General features: G+C 35.0%; 1 protein-coding gene across 1 annotated transcript; it reads right to left on the reverse strand.

Moving 5' to 3' along the window:
* Positions 1-2,088: 2,088 nt before the first annotated feature.
* LOC150094349 (nuclear receptor subfamily 2 group E member 1-like) lies at positions 2,089-16,639 on the reverse strand. Its single transcript, XM_090412446.1, has 6 exons — positions 16,630-16,639; positions 14,730-14,810; positions 7,531-7,692; positions 6,086-6,747; positions 3,868-4,117; positions 2,089-2,339 (listed from the first exon to the last, which is right to left on the reverse strand). The coding sequence occupies exons 1-6, from the start codon at positions 16,637-16,639 to the stop codon at positions 2,089-2,091; spliced, it is 1,416 nt and encodes a 471-aa protein (XP_090268572.1).
* Between the last annotated feature and the right edge of the window lie 2,104 nt (positions 16,640-18,743).

Here is an 18,743-nt window from a genome sequence, read left to right on the forward strand (position 1 = left end):
GCAACGACGTTCTTACTATTCCTAAAGTATGGGAAATTATCATACAAAACTGTGTTAAATAATTAACGTTTTTTTTTTTGTACTACTTTAGCACGTTATGCACGTTTTCATGAGATTCTATTGTAATCATGCGCCCTAACTGTATGTTATTCCTAATTTTCGTTTAAATACTGTACTGATGATGTCCTAAGATACTTAGGATGAAATATTTACAATTAAATAATTTTCACTGTGGTTTATACGTGTGTTACTTCTAATTAATCATAGTGCTATAGGTAAAGTCTGTGCATTACGATCCAAATGCCGTAGCATGGATGCTGGATATATGCAAATAGATATATTAAGAAATAAAAATAAACCGTTTGATGGTAAATAATTTTTCCTTTCCGATCCTGACATCTTGGAGGTCTAAAGAACATAAAAAGCCATGTTTGATATCCCGATTATCAGCTTAACGATTTTTAGGTGATAGCCAAATTTTCCTCTTTTGAACCACTACCCTTGATGTTTCGAGGCATGTAATGGCTCGTAAAAGAAAAATATCCAAATATGGTCTCTACAGCAGAGATTTGAGATTATTTAGCTCTCCACTCGCACCTGTTGTTCGCAAAAAGTTGATGAATAAAAGACATTTTAGGTGCATTTTAGCACTTAATTCTATATGCATATCAAATTTCGTTGAAATTTGATATGCATGCAGAATTCATACAAACGTTTGTCATTTTTTCAATTTTTGCTTCAGCTGGACTGTTTTTATGGGCAAGACATGTCGAAATTATATAAATTTAAATGGCTAGATAATTTTTTGTACGAATTTCACATGCAGGCCAAACTTTATCAGAAATTTCCCGGCTGGTCTCAGTATAACGTGAATACAGAAAAGCTGAAATTATAGATATTAATATTTTTGCGAATCTCATCGAAAATGACTTTTATTCAATGAATAATCCTTTTTTTTTGTTTGTTTGTTTTTGGAATAACATTATTTTAGTTCTTAAATTTAATTATCCAGCATAAGGGTTAAAACCAATGTGCTATCGAATCAAATGGCAATGCTTTAGGCTCCCGCAATAAACGTAATCGGCTTTTCTTGATGAGAATAGATGAAAGCAAACATAAGTTTATTGCTATGTCTCTACATATTCTTTTAATTCTGTAGAAGTATTCCCTCGAACTTATGAGTGAAGGGACTAATCTACCGAATAGTATAATACTGGTCATATCGCCTACCAATGAAACCATTTAAATCTACGAGAGTTGGTTTTATTCGTAACAGCGAAACCTGACACCTTTTCTATAGATATTTAGTGTTTCTTTTACAGAAATAAAGAGATCAGTATCATTCTCGATAATCCTTAACTCCAATGATGTAATCAAAAGATGGTGTTTACACACCTGTAAGCATTCTTGCTTCACCCATCTATCCAAAAAAAAAAAAAAATTAAAAGTGAATACACACAACTATATTAATATTAAATAGTGATCTAAATTATTTAATGGTGTCTTTATATCTAGCAAAAAATGTAATACATATTATGTATTTTTCGAAACTTTTAAAATTTTATTTATTAGATTTTTTAATTTTTCGACAAAAAATATACAAGTGACAAGAATTTCTTGAATTTAATTTTCACCGGTTGTGTTCTTTGGCCATTGACATGAAAAAGACAAACGGACATCAGTCAACTTTTGATACATCCGGAAAAACACATACACAATATAACGAACAATTGAAATCTGCATTGATGAAATCATGCTGCTCTCATTAACCACAATTTGTCACACAACGTTTCTAAAGCGGTTTCGAAATAAACTTCAAAAAAATATCAAAGACCTATATTTTGGTTTTAGGCGTTAACAATATTATGAATATTATAAACGTGTTTTTATCTTAATATCTCATATTCAGACTTCTTTAGAGGGGCAACAACAAATTTTCCCGCGTTTAAAAAATGATTAATATAGCTCGCATAATAATGATTTCGAAATAAAAGCTGGGTTTGGAATTCAACGAATATACAAAGTGGTAAAATAAAGGTCTTGCTATTTTTTGGCGTTGTTAGCTCGTAACAAGAAATGTGCGTTCATTCAGTCCATCCTCTCCATCTGATACATATCCCTAAGAACTCTTTCCACGGATATATCACCAATCGTAGCTTTGAAGAACAGCTGTTCCACTGCGTCGACGTTGATCGCTCGTAGACATGGGATTAACAGAAGCAAACGACCAAAGCGCGTTGGTTGTCTAGGATATTTGTGGCGAACGTAATCACTCAGGATACATTGGGCTTGATCTTGTAGCATCTCTACTGGATGTACGTCACACACACCAATGGTTTCTGGGGGGGGAAAAAAAAATTGTCAAATCTTGAAAGTAACATTTCTTCATGAAATATATTTACAAATAAATTTATCCGGATTTGTTTTGAATAGACAATAATAGTAAGGTGGTATAGAGCTAAAGAACTGTGAATTGACATTTTCAGATAAAGAAACATTTAGATAATCGGTAAAGAAATGGATTTCCCAATTGCTACATCTATTCAGTAGGAATTTAGTATAGACAATATTAGAAATTTAAAATTTTCATATTAATAATATTAATTTAATATATAATTCGTAATTTTAGAAAAGAAAAATATCTAAAATTTAGATATATAATAAAAATGGGAAGAATATTCACACACCATTAAGCTGTTTGTATCATAATGACTGATATTATGAGTGTTTGGAGTAGTCACATTTATCGTCAATATCCACGAGGATGAAGGACTATTTTTTAATGTATGAGCGGACAAAGTCCGTTCCAAGTTTAAATCTTAAAGATAGGCAATTATTTGTTAAATTGGCGGTTGACCAGTGTTTTGCAAGCATTAATAAGAAAATACCAGCTTTTAGCCTCCTTTTAGTCTATTTATAATTGTAACTATATGCCTTTCCCAAGTTCATAGTGCTACTTACGAATGCACAGCAGATCACATGACACAACTACTCATTCAAACAGCATATATTTAGAGCGCTTTTAATTTCAATGTGCAAAGCTATCAGGTATTCCCTCTTCATCCCCCATATTACAATTACCTCCTAAAATATTTACAGAAATACATTTGTTTTTAATTAAATTACTTTTAATTATGCACACCGACGTTTCAAAGAAAAAAAAATTAATAATACAGTATTCATTGAGACGTATCTGTTTTAAATAGCGGTCAAATATCAGCCATTCTAAAGTTCCGACAAGTAAGTTTGCATGTTATTATTTAATAATTTCTCCATACATACAGACATCTTGGTTGAAACGACTTGAAGACAAAACTTGTCGAGGACGAGAAAACAGACATTTCTGTATGAATTAATATATTTTATAGATTGGTTTAATAGTCACCTAATATAATATTATGATACGATTGTTATTCCTTATTAACCAAATATTTTATATATAATTTTATATAAACAATAATTAATTTTTTAATAAACAATTATAAATGAAATATTTTACAAAATATTTAAATTATATAAAGCAGTATATTTATATACCTTAATATTTTAATAATTCAAAATGTTGATTAACTGCATATGAATTAAAAAGTTTAATGTTATGAAAATACGTATTATTGTTATTTAAGTTGGGTACAAAAATAGTGCTAAATTTTGCGGTTAATGTGGACGATATTAAAAGTATAATATAATATAATAAATAGCATCGTTATATATGAGAAATAATAGAATGGTTAAGTAACAGTGAAGGGTAAGGCAATTGTTATCCCTTACGTAGGAACATAAATGATTTTTTTATTATTATTTCAAACTGGCAGAAGCATTTTTGTTTAAGGAACGAAGTACCAAGTTAATAAATTTATTACCAACCTGCTCTGAATAAAACGATAGCTTTCAAGCAACTGCATTCTGTACAATCAGGAGACAGCTGTCGGAATCTCCTCATGATCTCCTCGATGTAATGAACGTCGTCTGATTTTGTGCTTCCTTTTGTCTTTTCCTCGGTATCGGGACTACGACATTTGATCGTTGGTAACGAAGCCAAAATATCCACCGTGACAGACCACTGAGCCATGTTTAATAAGAAAAGATCCTTCCAAGATTCTTCCAGAAGGACAAGCTGTAAATGAAGCAAAGATGGAAATTAAGAAACCAGTTGGAATAATGAAAATTAACGGAGTCTGCAACTAAAAATTATTTAAAATAAGATTAGATTTTTAAAAAATAAAAATAACTTGAATCATTACCAGCGAAATATATTTTACCAAAATGCGACAACGGAAATTTAACCAAATAATTATTATTACCTAACTAAATCATAGTTGTACACCATAAGTCCGTTCTTACGGAACGTGTTAAGGATCTTCAGCGGTGACAGCCCCGAGATGCAAAAGGCTTCATGCATCACTTGCGCCTGACTAAGGTTAAATCGCATTACTGGAGACTGCTACAAAAATTCTTAAGAGCAAAGCAATGCACACAAGAGATAAACGATGTCCCTTCTCTCTCCTTTTTTTTTTTTTTTTTTTTTTTCGCTCGATAACATTTACGTCACTTCATTACTTCACTGAGAAACTCAGTGAGTTTGCGCAGTTCGATCAACGAAATCCCCAAACAGAAAGAAAATTTAAAAAAAAAAAAATGAACGTGTTTATTTTTTTATATTAGGTGTATTAAGTCGTGCTAATTTGAGGTGGTTTAATGTACGCGTAACATTTAAAATAGCTCTCGAGGGAGGAAAAGCTTCTAATTGGGTGATTAAAATCCCATAGATTTCGGCACGATCTGTTTGGGGTGAAAGACGGATGGAAACATGACATTGCAGTAGAGAGAAACATTTACAACAGTAAAAATAGCGACGATGACTTGTAATGTAACTTAGATAAGGTGGTTAAAGAGTAATAGTTAATGATGGGCTTCTGAGGATTGGAATACTGTCGTACAACCATTAAGAATACCCAAGAGCAAACGTTTTTTTTTTTTTTAATATATAATTGAGACATTTCGAAAATTTTGAGAAAGAAATCACACAAGAATCGTTAGCTTTCATCAGGATGAAAATTGAACCAATGGATACAGATATTGCTAACAATTGCACCCACAGGAAAAGCAGACTGAGTTCATTTGGGCTGGTTAGATGCTCGAATGTAAATATTATATTACCTAAAATTTAAGTGTCTGTTTAATTTTGCATTTATATAAGCTTCTGATTGCACACTTTTCTGTATATGTATATATATATATATATATATATATATATATGTATGTATATATATATGTATATAGTGTTTGTTTACAAAACCTTTAATCAGATGACCGATTTGTTTGACTCTTGTTAACAATTGTCCCAAGTTCGTAAAAATTTACGATTTATGATTTTCATACTTAAGTTATGATTTATATAAAATGGTGTTAATGAGATTTCGATATTTTCAGTGTTAAGTAACGTATTAATTTAATAAATTATAAACAGTTTTTAAGCAAAATATAATTATTATTAATGAGTATAATACAAAATAAAATATTATTGAGTGTTAAATGAAATAAATTTATGTTAAGATTATTAGACAATATGCATACGAGGCCAACAATCGACTTTATCTGAAAAAGGCGATAATAATACCTACTCCTCCTCCGAATGACCCATGTCTTTTAACTGAAAAGACCTAGTTTTTAATCTCATCGCGAGGAATTTCTTAGCACTTTCTAGTTACAGTTAATTAACTGGCTGATGCGCAGATAAAAGGAAAGAAGACAATAAACCGGAAAACAAACTGGAAAATTCTTGCCTTATGATATCGATACTCATAATACTTGTTTCAAAATTTAGGGAAAGGACACAGAATCATAATTACTGTCATTAAACATTAAAGGAAGAAAGAAATGTTTTGTTCTTTTTGCTGTTCAATTCCCAGCCGTGTTATTTGCGCCATAAGCAGTTCAAATCGTCATCATTATGTAAATTTATGTTAATATTCTTGCAAATTAGTAATTTAACATTAAACGTAATCAAAGCCGTCTATTCCAAAGAGTATTTATCAATACCGTACCTCACTAATTAGCAGTAAACTAATTAAATTTCAATTACCTGATCGCTCTTCGACAAGGTCTGAAAAGTCGGCAGACATTTGACCCATCGGACGACCATGAAGAGCAATCGAGCTGTCATTTCTTGCACGGATTCTCCAGGTCCTCCTAAAGGGAAGAGAGATGTTCCTCTTGCAAACCCATTTAGTCCTCCCAGGTCGTAAGGCATGCGTACAACGCCAGCTCTGTTGTTCGCCTCGCACGTATCTCTTCCGTCGCCGGGGCATAACACTGAATGCGGTGGCAAACACAGCGGCGATTGCTGACTGCTAATCGGATTCGTAAGCCTCGTCGCTGCGGACACTGGCAAACTGAGATCCAGACCCCCAACTGCCCCGTTGTAACCGAGACAAACGTTGTTCCACAACGTTTCCTGGCATTTCTCGGCGTTCTGTAACATTTGTAGCAATCCGGGAGAGGACGCTCCGAGTACAGATGGCGGAGTATGATGGGGAGTGTCTTTCGTAGCTCCTAACATGGCAGGCTCTGGAGCGGTTACCGAGGTAACGGCAGCTACTGCAGAGAGGGATGGCGGAACCTTCACGTGAGAGGGGGAAATTTCAAAGTGGATCTTACTAGGGAACGCAGACTGTCCGTGATGCTTGGAGTCGCCCGTGGAGTTCTTTAGTTTTGGTTTCCGCGGACCTCTCTCGTGTTGTACAGCTGCACAGAAAGATTAACATCATTATAAGTAAACTAATAAATACCTAAATATTTAATTTTTTTTATTTGAATAAAATCCAAAAAAAGTACTTAAAATACTTCAACGCTTAAATTTCATACATAAAATCGAGGATACCAATAACATTTACTCTCTTTTATGTATCCACCTGGATTCTGATACAGTTTTCTAAGCAGACTTTGGAAAAAAAGAAAAGTATTGGTGATAATTTCCTCGTCTGTCCCAGTTCCAAAGAAATACTCGATTGTTTCGACAATTTTATTGAGATGGAAAATTTACAGTAAATTTTACTATAAATTTACACTGAAATTTACAGTAAAAATTGAAGAAACCCCACATTTTCCACGAGACAAGATGTGCTCGTCTCAGTTACAGGACAAAACAGATTAATATCCTCAGCATACGGGAAAAAAATTAATACTGGTAAATATTTACATATAAGTTTATACACATCCATGAAAAAAAATTTTCTACAATGATTTTGGTCACCTAAACAACCTTATCCGCCTCTTACGAAACCAGCTGTATATAAAATGTTCTGCGAATGTAGCGTTGGACAAACGGAATGTTTTGGAAAGATTCGGTTTATAAAACGTATATAGGGACGTTGAAAAGAAAGGATCATACAAATGAGGCTTATTATACTTAAAAGGATCCGGGAACGGAACTAACGATTTATAGTAGTATTGGCCAAGACGTCGTATAAAATTCATTTATCAGCAATTAATTATCGTGAAATATAACTTGAATAAAGGTTTACTCACCATCTTTATTCATTGAAGCTTCGAAGCATTTTCGTAATCTGCATGCTCGACACTGATTACGATGCGTTTTGTCAACCGGACACTTTCCTTTCATATCCCCTTGAGCTTTACATGTATACACTCGATTTCTGTGGATACTTCTTTTGAAGAATCCTGAACATCCTGCACAAGAGCAAAGAAATTGAATATTATCTGCTTTTGTTATGTATACATCTCATATATTTAGTTTCCTATGTTACTGGGCACTAAAAGTATAAGACTTGTACCCAAATTTGGCTTCCCATATTTATTGATTTCTTGAAAATCCTACGCAAAACTGATCTTATCAGTTTTTGCTGGACATAATGTCTAAATGATGGACGTTGTCAATATTAGTGTAGCTTCTTTACGTAGAATCTGAACCACAGCCAATTTCCGATCGTCTATTACACTACAGTTTTATAAACTTAAAACCTCAACAGGATCGATTGTAAGAAGAATATGAAGTGGTATAAAAATATTTTTCATATGCAAATAATATGTAAAAATGTAAGATAGGCGACTTCTAAAACATCACATATCCGAGTGAAATTTTTACTAAATTCTTTACTTTGTATAAGAAACGCAAAACACTAGCTTCGAATATTATCCACGTTTAAATCCACGTTTAAAACGACATTCAGCAATACAAGCAAAATGAGCTTTTGTAATTAGCATTCAGCAAAATTTCAAATGCAACTAATAATTTATTATGATTATTAAAATAATTAGGTGTATTATTTATTATTAATACTTTAAATAAACACTTGTTAAAACTGTAAAAGAATGTTTAAATAATAATAAATAACATAAAATTGTTCATTTTTTTATATAAAATAACTAAAGTTTCACAAAATTTCTAAGAACATTCATTTGAAAGAATAATACATGCTTTGTTGTTCGAAAAGATTTCTAAATTTAGAAGTCGCTTCGTTTTCCATGATGAGCCAAGTGATGGTAACTTATTTAGAAGCAATTGCGCTGTACGATAAATTCATTATTTAAGTGAGGGGGTGTTGGATATGTTCATTAAAGCAACAAGCATATAAGCAAATCCTTACTTCGCATTCTCTAATTAATCCCATCGTGTGCGATGATTTCGATTCCAAACTCTTATCTCAATGATGTACTGAAATAAGTATCAATTATTCTTATAAATATTGTTTAGATTTCTTCTGTGAATGTCGAAATAGGTCATGCTGTCAGTCAAGCTGTGTAATAAATTGTACACAACCGTCAAATAATTTCGCGGAGATCAAATAATCGTGCATGTAAAAATGCAATCTAATCTATGACATCTGCAGTACACCCTACACACAAACTTGCAATTGGATCATTGAATATTTGGCTATTTATCTTTTTGAGAGCCTTCTTTAGGCCCAATTAAGCTCCTACATTCCCCCACCTCTATATACGTAGGTTGTTCAATAAGTAATAAGACTATGTTTATACAGAAAACAGATTACCTTTAATCGTCATCATTTACATGGTCTTTTTCGAAGTAACTACCGTGAGACTCGATGCATTTGTCCCAACGTTGCGTCCACTTCTTAAACACATGTGAGAGTCCGTTTTTTGAGAGTTCTTTCAAAACCGCCTCCGCAGCTTTTACACATGCTTTGTTGCTTTCGAAATGGCGGCCTCTTAGTGATTTCTTGTGCTGAGGAAACAGCCAGAAATCGCACGGTGCGAGATCAGGACTGTATGGAGGGTGTGGTAGGATATCTGTGTTGTTCTTCTGCAAAACGTCCACTACACAGCCAGCAATATGTGGCCTTGCATTATCGTGGTGCAATAAGAAGCCATTCTTCAGCAATGGACGCTTCCTTTTGACGTGCTTGATGATAATCGCTGCTGTGTTGATCATTGTCTGTGTGATGGACGTTGAAGGTCTTCCCTAACGTTCAAGATCTTCCACATTTTGCCTTTCTTCCTTAAAAGTTTTATGCCAGCGAAAAACACTTGCCCTCAACATTGCTGCATCGTGGAAAGCTTCGCGTATCATGATAAAAGTGTCCGATGCCGATTTTGGCAAACGCACACAAAATTTAATCGCGTACCGCTGTTTCAAGGACGCTTCCATTTCGAAGACTGGTCGCGCCTCGTAGGCGCGCCGATGAGCACTTGCGTTTAGTCACGTGACACTCTGGCATATCAGCCCGTATACTCCATCTATCAACCTCTTTTGTTAATACAGACAGCAACATTTCTTTATTCCACAGAAATTAATATTGTGATGAGTGGTTTCGCCACAGTAAAATTAGTCTTATTACTTATTGAACAGCCCACGTAAATAAAAATATTTACAGTGGTACCTTGGTTTTGCGAACATAATTCGTTCCGGAAACATGCTTGTAATCCAAAGCACTCGTATATCAAAGCGAATTTCCCCATAAGAAATGATGGGAACTGATGATTCGTTCCAAAACTTAACAATATTCATATAAAAATTATTAATACAAAATACATATACCTTATATATGTATACATAAAGTAATCGAATTTATTAATTACATTACAATTACATATTACAGTAATTGTATTGGGTAGGACGACTTTCATTGTCACCAATGGAATCGCTGCCTATCTGTTGGCTCTTTTTCTTTTTGTGCGACTTTAACTAGGAACCTATCCAATGACACTTACTTTTGCCTCCTTTTGAGGATTTCGCGGAAATATGACATTACATTGTCTTTAAACAGATTCATCGCTGGCACTGCCACAGCCTTACTCGGGTGGTGCTTTTCTACAAAATTTTTCGTTTTCTATAGACGTACCTGGCAGTTTACTTACGAGGTCGGCGTACAAGGCCTTTGCCTTCTCACAGATCAAGTTCTCGGTCACAGTATCACCTGCTGGTTGCTTCTCGTTTATCCACAGTAAAAGCAACTTTTCTACATCTTCCAGAATTGTTGGAAGATGTAGAAACGCACACACACGTGGCCACAACGCTAGCACGAACGTTGACTATACGAATGAGGTATGCCGACTGAGACCGAGCATGCGAGACGATTCCCACAATCCCGAGCGGCTTGTGATCACGTGACGCTCGGCAGACAAAGCGTATAGGTGATACTCGTATTGCAAGACTTCGCTCGTTTATCAAGTTAAAATTTATTAAACATTTTTGCTCGTCTTGCAAAACACTCGCAGATCAAGTTACTCGCAATCCAAGGTACCACTGTATATATAATCGGTAATTAAATTATTTTAATAGTGATTTAAAATACATTATTAAGCAGTATCCATCTCTAAGCAATCATTTGGACCTTGATTTAAGGCTTGGAATAAATCCCCGAATCTACTATGAATATTTAGCAATAACAAAGTCTTTACACTCTAGCGACTACAAATCCTTGCCGAGAGACAGTAGTGATCAAATTAGATTAGATTCATCTAAAAAAAAAAAAAATGTGGGGAACTATAGGGTAGGAAGTTAGTAAAGAAAACAAAGCTAGATGTGGTGCCGTCGAATAGGATACCCTATCCCTGGTTAATAATATTTCTTAGTTGAATAAGAAAGTGGTTTTCTAATGCATATCAGACGGTTATGATCAGTGCTATTTAACCTATATATTAACGATTACATGATTAATATACACACACCTTTGAATTTAAGGCAAGATATTGTACCTGTTAGGGTGCTTCCTTCTCTGAATACGTTCCTGATTATTGTAATACAAATACTCAGTCTTTGAATCGAGGGATTTGAATAATAATAATAATAATATTTCTTAGTATTTCTTAATGCTATGGATTGTGACTCATTATGACAATTTTCCACTGTCTTATTCATCCCCTAACAGATGTGTATGAATGTATTTCTATGACTGCGGGAATGTTTAATAGCCTCATTATGGTTGTTAGCCTTATAACCGTAGCCATCTTCTAGTTGATTATTGGTGAATCTTGATCAATTAGCTTCACAATGCAAGTCTTGATTATGACTTATTTTGGAAAATGTAAAACATTCTCTACAGATGCCATTTAAACTGATTAATCTTTTTTTTTACGATGAGTTAACCCATGTTATCGATCTTCTGATTCTATTTCGAGAGTGTTGACAGAAAAGATCTGAAGTTACATATTTCAAAGAAGCATGAAATATCTTTTTACTCCAACCCAATCGGCTGAAGATCCGAAACTGAATACGTTCATTTCTTTCGGATAAGAGGCTAAATTCCCAAAGTAATTTTAAGTATTCTGAGGACTTCCTTAACCCTTTCTTCAGGCAGATCAAAACTGTTCATTTTTTTTTTAATCCTGACTCATTTACTCCTCCTTAATCCGCTCGGTAGCCATTTTGGTTGTTCACTTAAGATCTTAGCGGTACTGATGATCAACCAAAGGAGACGTTGCTTGCATTACATACATTATAATAGATTAGGTTATTAAATTAATGAAAATACTAAAAAAGGCTGCTCTAATTTAGGACTTACATAATAAAAAAAAACGTGGCTTTGAATTTCTTTTGAAGGAACTTGGGCTTCAGTAAAGAAAATCCTAACCATCTCTGCGTACAACTTGATGCTTTGGTTTCAACTCATCCACCCCTTAGGACATGTAAAGTCCCCTGATTAAGGGGTTAAGACGAATTAATGCAGCCAACATGTCACTTCTTTGCTGTATCTCCTAAGGAGACACGTTTTGAAGGAGGAAAGCCCTCCACCTCCGTATGAGACCGGTTAACTCACCATTTGATGAAAATACCTTTTTTCTGTAACCTACGACCGACCAAGCAATCTTCCTGTCAGGTTAATGAAGCCAACCAGCTAACTCGCTTTCTTGTTACACTGGTAGAAGTGTTTGCCTATTACTATATGTAAACCACAAGAACAGATATGGAGGGAATACGCATGTCCGCTTTAAATAAAGAACTCACTATATATTGTGTCTCTGTGGTTGCTATCACCATGCATTGTAATTAAAGATATCTCTAGAGAAAAGACGTCTATTTTCCAAGAATGCATTGCGAAATTTTCGTATCATGTAGAATGAGCTTAAATTCTCCCTTGAAATATTTACACTGTAAACTATTCTAAGAAAATTCATGAATCTTGTTACGTGTGGCTTTCTAGAAATGGCATCTGCAGTCTCCAAGGAGAACTTATGAGCGTGATTTATTTTATTTAAGAGTTTGATTAATTGCCTAGAAGAAAACGTGATTAATTAATCATAAGGTAGTTCCCTATGTTGTTAGAAATGCTCATGTAATATGCACATTGGTTAGAAGCAAATGTAAATGGAATCTTAAAGGAAATCTTAGAAAGAAAAAAAAAAGCGTGAATCGAATGAAAAAATTTACAGAATGCTTAAAAGTAGCCAAAATACATTTAATATTTCCGTAATTGTTTTTTGCAGTAAAAAAAAGCAAACTGGAGTGTGCATTCACACTTAAAAGCGATGATTTCAAAAATATTTGCTGCCCTTGGAAGGCACGCCCTCTAGTGAGCGAAATATCGTCACTTATAATGCCATTTTTTTTAAACTTTCGTGCTAGAGCTATCATTTTGTTGGGACTCATCAGCTATGAGATCGACACTTTCGAAGAAACCTTTTTGCTATCTAAATTTAAGTTTCTTGTCAGTGTAATCTGTCTGGAGTAACAGTAAATGTAAGCATGCCCATATTCTTCTAAGCGTCTTAAGACTCGCCTTCAGAATGTCTCCATCACGATATAGAATAGAGAAATAAGATATTTCTCTATTCAATGCTGTGCTTCGCGACGGATTATATAAAAACCTGCAATTTACTTCAGACATCGAAAGCTTCTTTAAGATTTTGTTACTGTGCTTTGCGAAGTGAGTTGTTGTTACCTTGACAACGATCAGGGGCGGATAATACATTATTAACAAAGCGTAAACAGACTTGATGCAAGAATCTTTTTGCGATCTGTAGACTACTTAATCCTTACACTAAAAAAACATTTTAAAGACCGTGCAAAATAAATAAGAAACGCAATAAAACAAATGATCGTTAAGTGTAAACAAGGATCAACACGTATTGCTTGAAATGGAGAGACTTTATAAATTTCCAGATATTTTATGAACCATGTTACATTCATTTTTTTTCGTTTTAGTTCTTTTTTTCTTACTTTTACTGTTCAAACACGGCTGGTGGTATTCTAATGAATGTCACCTTTTATTTCAAAAACAGCTTTTTAATCCAGTAGGATGGGAAATTTTACCAGCAATCAGGGGTGGCTCGTGCATAGGTTCTGCGGAACTGCAGCATCCCCAATTTTTCTCGAAATATAAATATATTTATTAATTTATTTATATTTGCTTGCGATATTTAATTTTATCATCAACAATCCTATACAATTCTCTTATTTTGTATAAAAAATAATAAAAATATCCATCTTGTAGCACTTAGGAGGGCGAAGGACGCTAGCAGCACTGTGTTTACCACAGTGTCATATTGCTACGCGCGCAGGCATATGCACGTCATAGTGAGATGCGAGCTATTAGCGTAATGCGGCACTGTCCGTCGAGCAGTTCCACTGTTGTTTATATGCAGTTTGCGCCAGTAGTAGAGTGTTCGTAGTGTTTATCGTGTTTACTCCGTGTCTTTAAATATTTGGACATTACAATTAAAGGATTTAATTATAATGTCCAAAAATTGTAAATCCATTCCTTTAATTACAATTAAAGGAACGGATTTTATTTTTAAGTAATTTTGAATTATACTAAACTGTATAATTTTATTGATAATACACAATATTTTTTCATGTTTAATTTTTATTTTTTAATTTTTATCATAATTTTGATATTTTATCCCAACACGTACACACTGTAAGTACAGTGTATATGTATATTTCGAAAGTTGCAGCACCCCCCACGATTTCAAGCTACGAGCCGCCACTGCCAGCAATGTAATAGCTTGAGCTCGTATTGTAGTTATAAGAAGCATTAAACTAACGCTTTGTTATTGGTTTTAGAGAAGCTCCTGTTTCGTTTTGCAGACTTCAAGTTACACTTTATTGGTTATAAATTAATTTTATTTTTTCCAACTAAATTTCACAGGATGGATTAGCATTCAATTTTTGTTGTAATAGTTATAGATACTATTATCTTATTATTTTATCCGAATACTCTAGGATTTGAATAACTAATACTGGAAAGTTTTTTTTTATTTTTTTTGTCGTCGTATGAATAGTTAGCATAAAAATGTTAACTTACCATCACAGCTGTATATTCCGTAGTGTTTTCCTGAACTTCGATCTCCACAGACACGACATGGGATATCCAGCAGTCGATCTCCTTAAAAAGAAAGAAAAAGAAACTGCAATTAAATCTCTAGTATATTGGAAACCCTACTTAGATTGATCAACTAATAAAGATAAGTGCTAAAGCAACTCAGATAGTTCGATGTAAAAATGCAGAATCAACTTTAAGGCTTAATTGGTTTCTTTGTGTTTTGTTGAAATTGCAATGTTCTATTTAAACGTTGCTTGTAGGCGTGCAATCACACTTTTCAAACAAGAATATTTTAGGATTACTGCGTTTTACTAAAAGAACAACATATAATCTCCTGAGATCAGTGTTACTCAAGTTCTTTTTAGCAACCCACGTTTCGCCTTTGACGAACATTATCTTGCACCCGCTTTCCTTCACACAGCTTAGTATGTAGGTGAGTTAGTGGGTCACATATATTGCTGACAGGATTTTCTTACTGTAAAATAGAAAATTTTGCGGATAATATACACGTAACTAGTCCTTATGAGCCTTAGGTGCAGCATACGTGGGTGGTCTGAAAAGTTCTCGGCCTCAACCATAAATGGCAACACTATCGGCAAGATTTTTTTTCTAAGTTGGTACATCTGCGATACGCATCCATGTGAAATTGCAAGTCATTCTGACTGGTAGTTTGTTTTTTACAGCTGTCTGAAGCAAAACTGTTGTCTGTATTTCTTGAAATGGATAAAATTGAGTATCGTGCGGTTATAAAATTCTTTGTAAAAGAAGGTTTAACGCCAAAAGAAATTCATTCGAAGTTCATAAAAGTTTATGGGCACTCTTCTCCTTCGTTTTCGACAATTAAGAAATGGGCTCCCGAGTTTAAACGTGGCCGTACCAGCCTTGAAGATGATCTACGTGAAGGACGTCCAAAAAAGTCCACAAATCATTGATGGTGTGCACGATATGGTTTTGGATGACAGCAAGTCAAAGTGCATGAAATTGCTGTGATTATAGTGTAGGATATATTTTGCATGAAGAATTGCAAATGAAAAAGCTTTGCGCAAGATGGGTGGCTGATCGAAAAAACGCACTCGCGTGAAAATCTCTGAACAGTGCTTGGAGCGTTTTAACAAGAATAAAACCGATTTTGTGCGTTGGTTTATTACGATGGATGAGACTTGGATTCGCCAGTACACACCAGAATCCAAACAGCAGTCAAAACAGCGGACAGAAGCCGGCAGTTCAGCGCCAAAGAAGACAAAGTCGGTTCCATCAGCAGGAAAGGTCATGGCATCGGTGTTTCGGGATGCTAAAGACATTTTGTTTATTAATTATTTTGAAAAAGGGTAAAACAATTACTAGGGAATATTATTCCGAACTTTTAATCAGATTAGACGAAAAAAATTCGTGATAAAACACCCGGTTTGCAGAAGAAAAAATCATCTTTCATCAGGACAATGCACCTGCCCACAAAGGTGTTTTGGCATTGAGAAAATTAAGGGATCTGTTCTATGACTTATTGGAACACCCATCCAGCTCACTTTTAAGAAACTTACTGGTTCGGAATCATTAGTGGTTTGTGGTAACTTGAAGGTTCTAATATAAGGTGTAGTCGTAAAAAAAACTCTCCGATTAATAATTAGTATTTGATCTTAAGATGTGATAAATCGCACTCGAAACGAAAATGGTTTCCATCTTAACTGAAAGCACGCACAGCCAAGAAATTATAGCCTGCAATGCATCCTCAGCTAGCGATTTTATATCGCAGATCTGAGTTTGATACTGACAAATTAATTTTAATTCGTCTGAATATCACATCATCTTATTTTCGGTCTCCAATTACTTTCATAAAGATAAAACTTAAAAGATACAAACAGTAATAAAATAAGTCGTTACTTACTCTTTTCCATTGCTTCCAAAATGCAGTTTCTATCTGTCACCATGTTCACCTCTTGCCATGATCCAATCCAGTCACGTGATATTGGAATACGGTCGGCTTCTCAGAAGTCACGATGAAGTGGGAGTTCAGAAATCCTATAGGGAATACGACACTTAGTAAGTTCCTCTGTTTTTTTTCCTCCCCGGTTGATTAAAACTCCGTATTGACTTTATCTGCAAGACACAGTTGAAGAGCACATCGTGAGATGTTTTATGACACAGCAATCCCAAGAGATTCAATAATGGATCATCATAGAAGGAAAAATGTTTGAATTGAAGGATATAAACTAGGAACAATCTGTTTATTCTTAAAACTATTAGGAAACTTAATTATACTGTGAAGAGCAATGTTAGATTAATTTTCAACTCCCACATTTTCCTTCATAAAGGTGACAGATAATGATAGTTGTAAAAAAATACTCTCAAAAGAGGTTGTTACTCACATGAATACTAGCATCAACACGTGACAGGTAGGACAGTCAAACAAAATGGCCGAAGCACGACTCGTTCGAGGAACGCAAGACCATTTTAAAGTGGTATTTCAATATGAGAATGTTGTTGAAGTTCAACAATGGAGGCGTGAATTTGAAACACAACCCCAACACGCCTGACAATTGCACGTATTCGTGAGACTGATGGTACCGTGTGTGATGTGCAGAAGGGAAAATCCGGAGGCCTCGCATAGCAACAAGTCCTGATTCCTCGGCTATGGTGTTGAAACAGTTTACACGCTCGCCACAGAAGTCTACCACACAATGAGCACGTGAGAACCAGGAGTTAGCAGTGCAAGCATACGGTGCATTCTTAAAGCAGTTAAATGGAAAGTTTACATCCCAAGATTATTACATGCAATGAATGAAGATGATCCTGATCGAAGAATGCAGTATTGTGAGTGGTTTCAACACATGGTGGATGAGGAGTTTGTGAGGAAGATGGTTTGGTCCGATGAAGCACATTTAAGCTTAAATGGAACAGTGAATCAGCATAATTGTGTTTACTGGGTTCCCGAAAATCCGGGCGTTCATGTGGACAAGGTAGTCAATTTACGGGTGCTCAATATCTGGTGTGGATTGTCATCTAGGGGTTTAATAGGACCATTCTTCTTGGAAGGTACTGTTACTGGCGAAGTGTACCTAGACATGCTACTCACATCCATTTTACCTGCCAATCATGCATTTTATGGGAATGATCAATTTCTCTTCCAACAAGATGGCGCACTACCACCGAGACGTGAGAGCTCTTACCTCGATGAGAATTTGCACGGACAATGGATAAGACGAAGAGGTGCAGTTGGGATTCCCCCCACTTTCTCCTGATTTAACATCCTTGGATTTCTGCCTATGGAGGATTCTAAAGGATGTATTGTAGAAAACCAGCTACACTTGGGTGCCCTTCGGAAAGAAATTGAAACGGCATGTGCAGCAATCCCACTGGACACTTTGGTCAACGTTGCCCAAGCAGTAGTTCGCCGTAATAATAAGTGTCTGGACGCTAATGGTAACCACTTTGAGCACCTCGTGTAATTGTAGAAGCCAAAGGTAACTTGTATTCATCCTTTGACGTCTGTATAAATTTAGTATTTCAATTTTTATACAGGATTTTCGTTTGCTGAAGTGTGTATACATTTTTGACGGACTCTGTATACTGTGAAAGAACCAGTACCTGTTGTTAGGGAAACATGTTGCACTCGTCTTTGTCTACAACAAACTATGAATTATGTTGTGTGTGGGGAGATATTTGGATACGATCATATTACATCTTTTATGGGAAATATATAGAGACTGTGTAGCTCAGTGGAAGTGGTATTTGCCATCGCCGACTAGATGAACTTTTTTCTGAGCATTTTTTCGACCAGTTTCCGAGTTAGTCGATCTTTGGTAAGAGCAAGAGGTTTTTTCTCGGGTTTTTCGTCCAGTAAACTCAAGAAAGTCGACCGTAGAACCCACACTATTACAAACATTAAGAATGTTGAGTTAGGGACCACGAGATGGCCGCACTTGTTGAGCCGTCTCTCCGTTGCTGGCTGTTTAAATTAGTGATATCCTTGGGCCAACTATCTCTGAATGACTACCAACT

The sequence above is a fragment of the Typopeltis vanoorti genome, chromosome 22 (assembly GCF_054136105.1).
Source record: "Typopeltis vanoorti isolate ZY-2024b chromosome 22, IOZ_Tvanoo_1.0, whole genome shotgun sequence".
NCBI lineage: Eukaryota > Metazoa > Arthropoda > Arachnida > Uropygi > Thelyphonidae > Typopeltis > Typopeltis vanoorti.

Coding starts and splice junctions, on each gene's coding strand:
- LOC150094349 (XM_090412446.1), bottom strand. Junction 7,693..14,729: donor CGGAATATACAGCTGTGATG/GTAAGTTAACAT, acceptor GCTCTTGTGCAG/GATGTTCAGGATTCTTCAAA. Junction 4,118..6,085: donor CCTTGTCGAAGAGCGATCAG/GTAATTGAAATT, acceptor CTTCATTTACAG/CTTGTCCTTCTGGAAGAATC.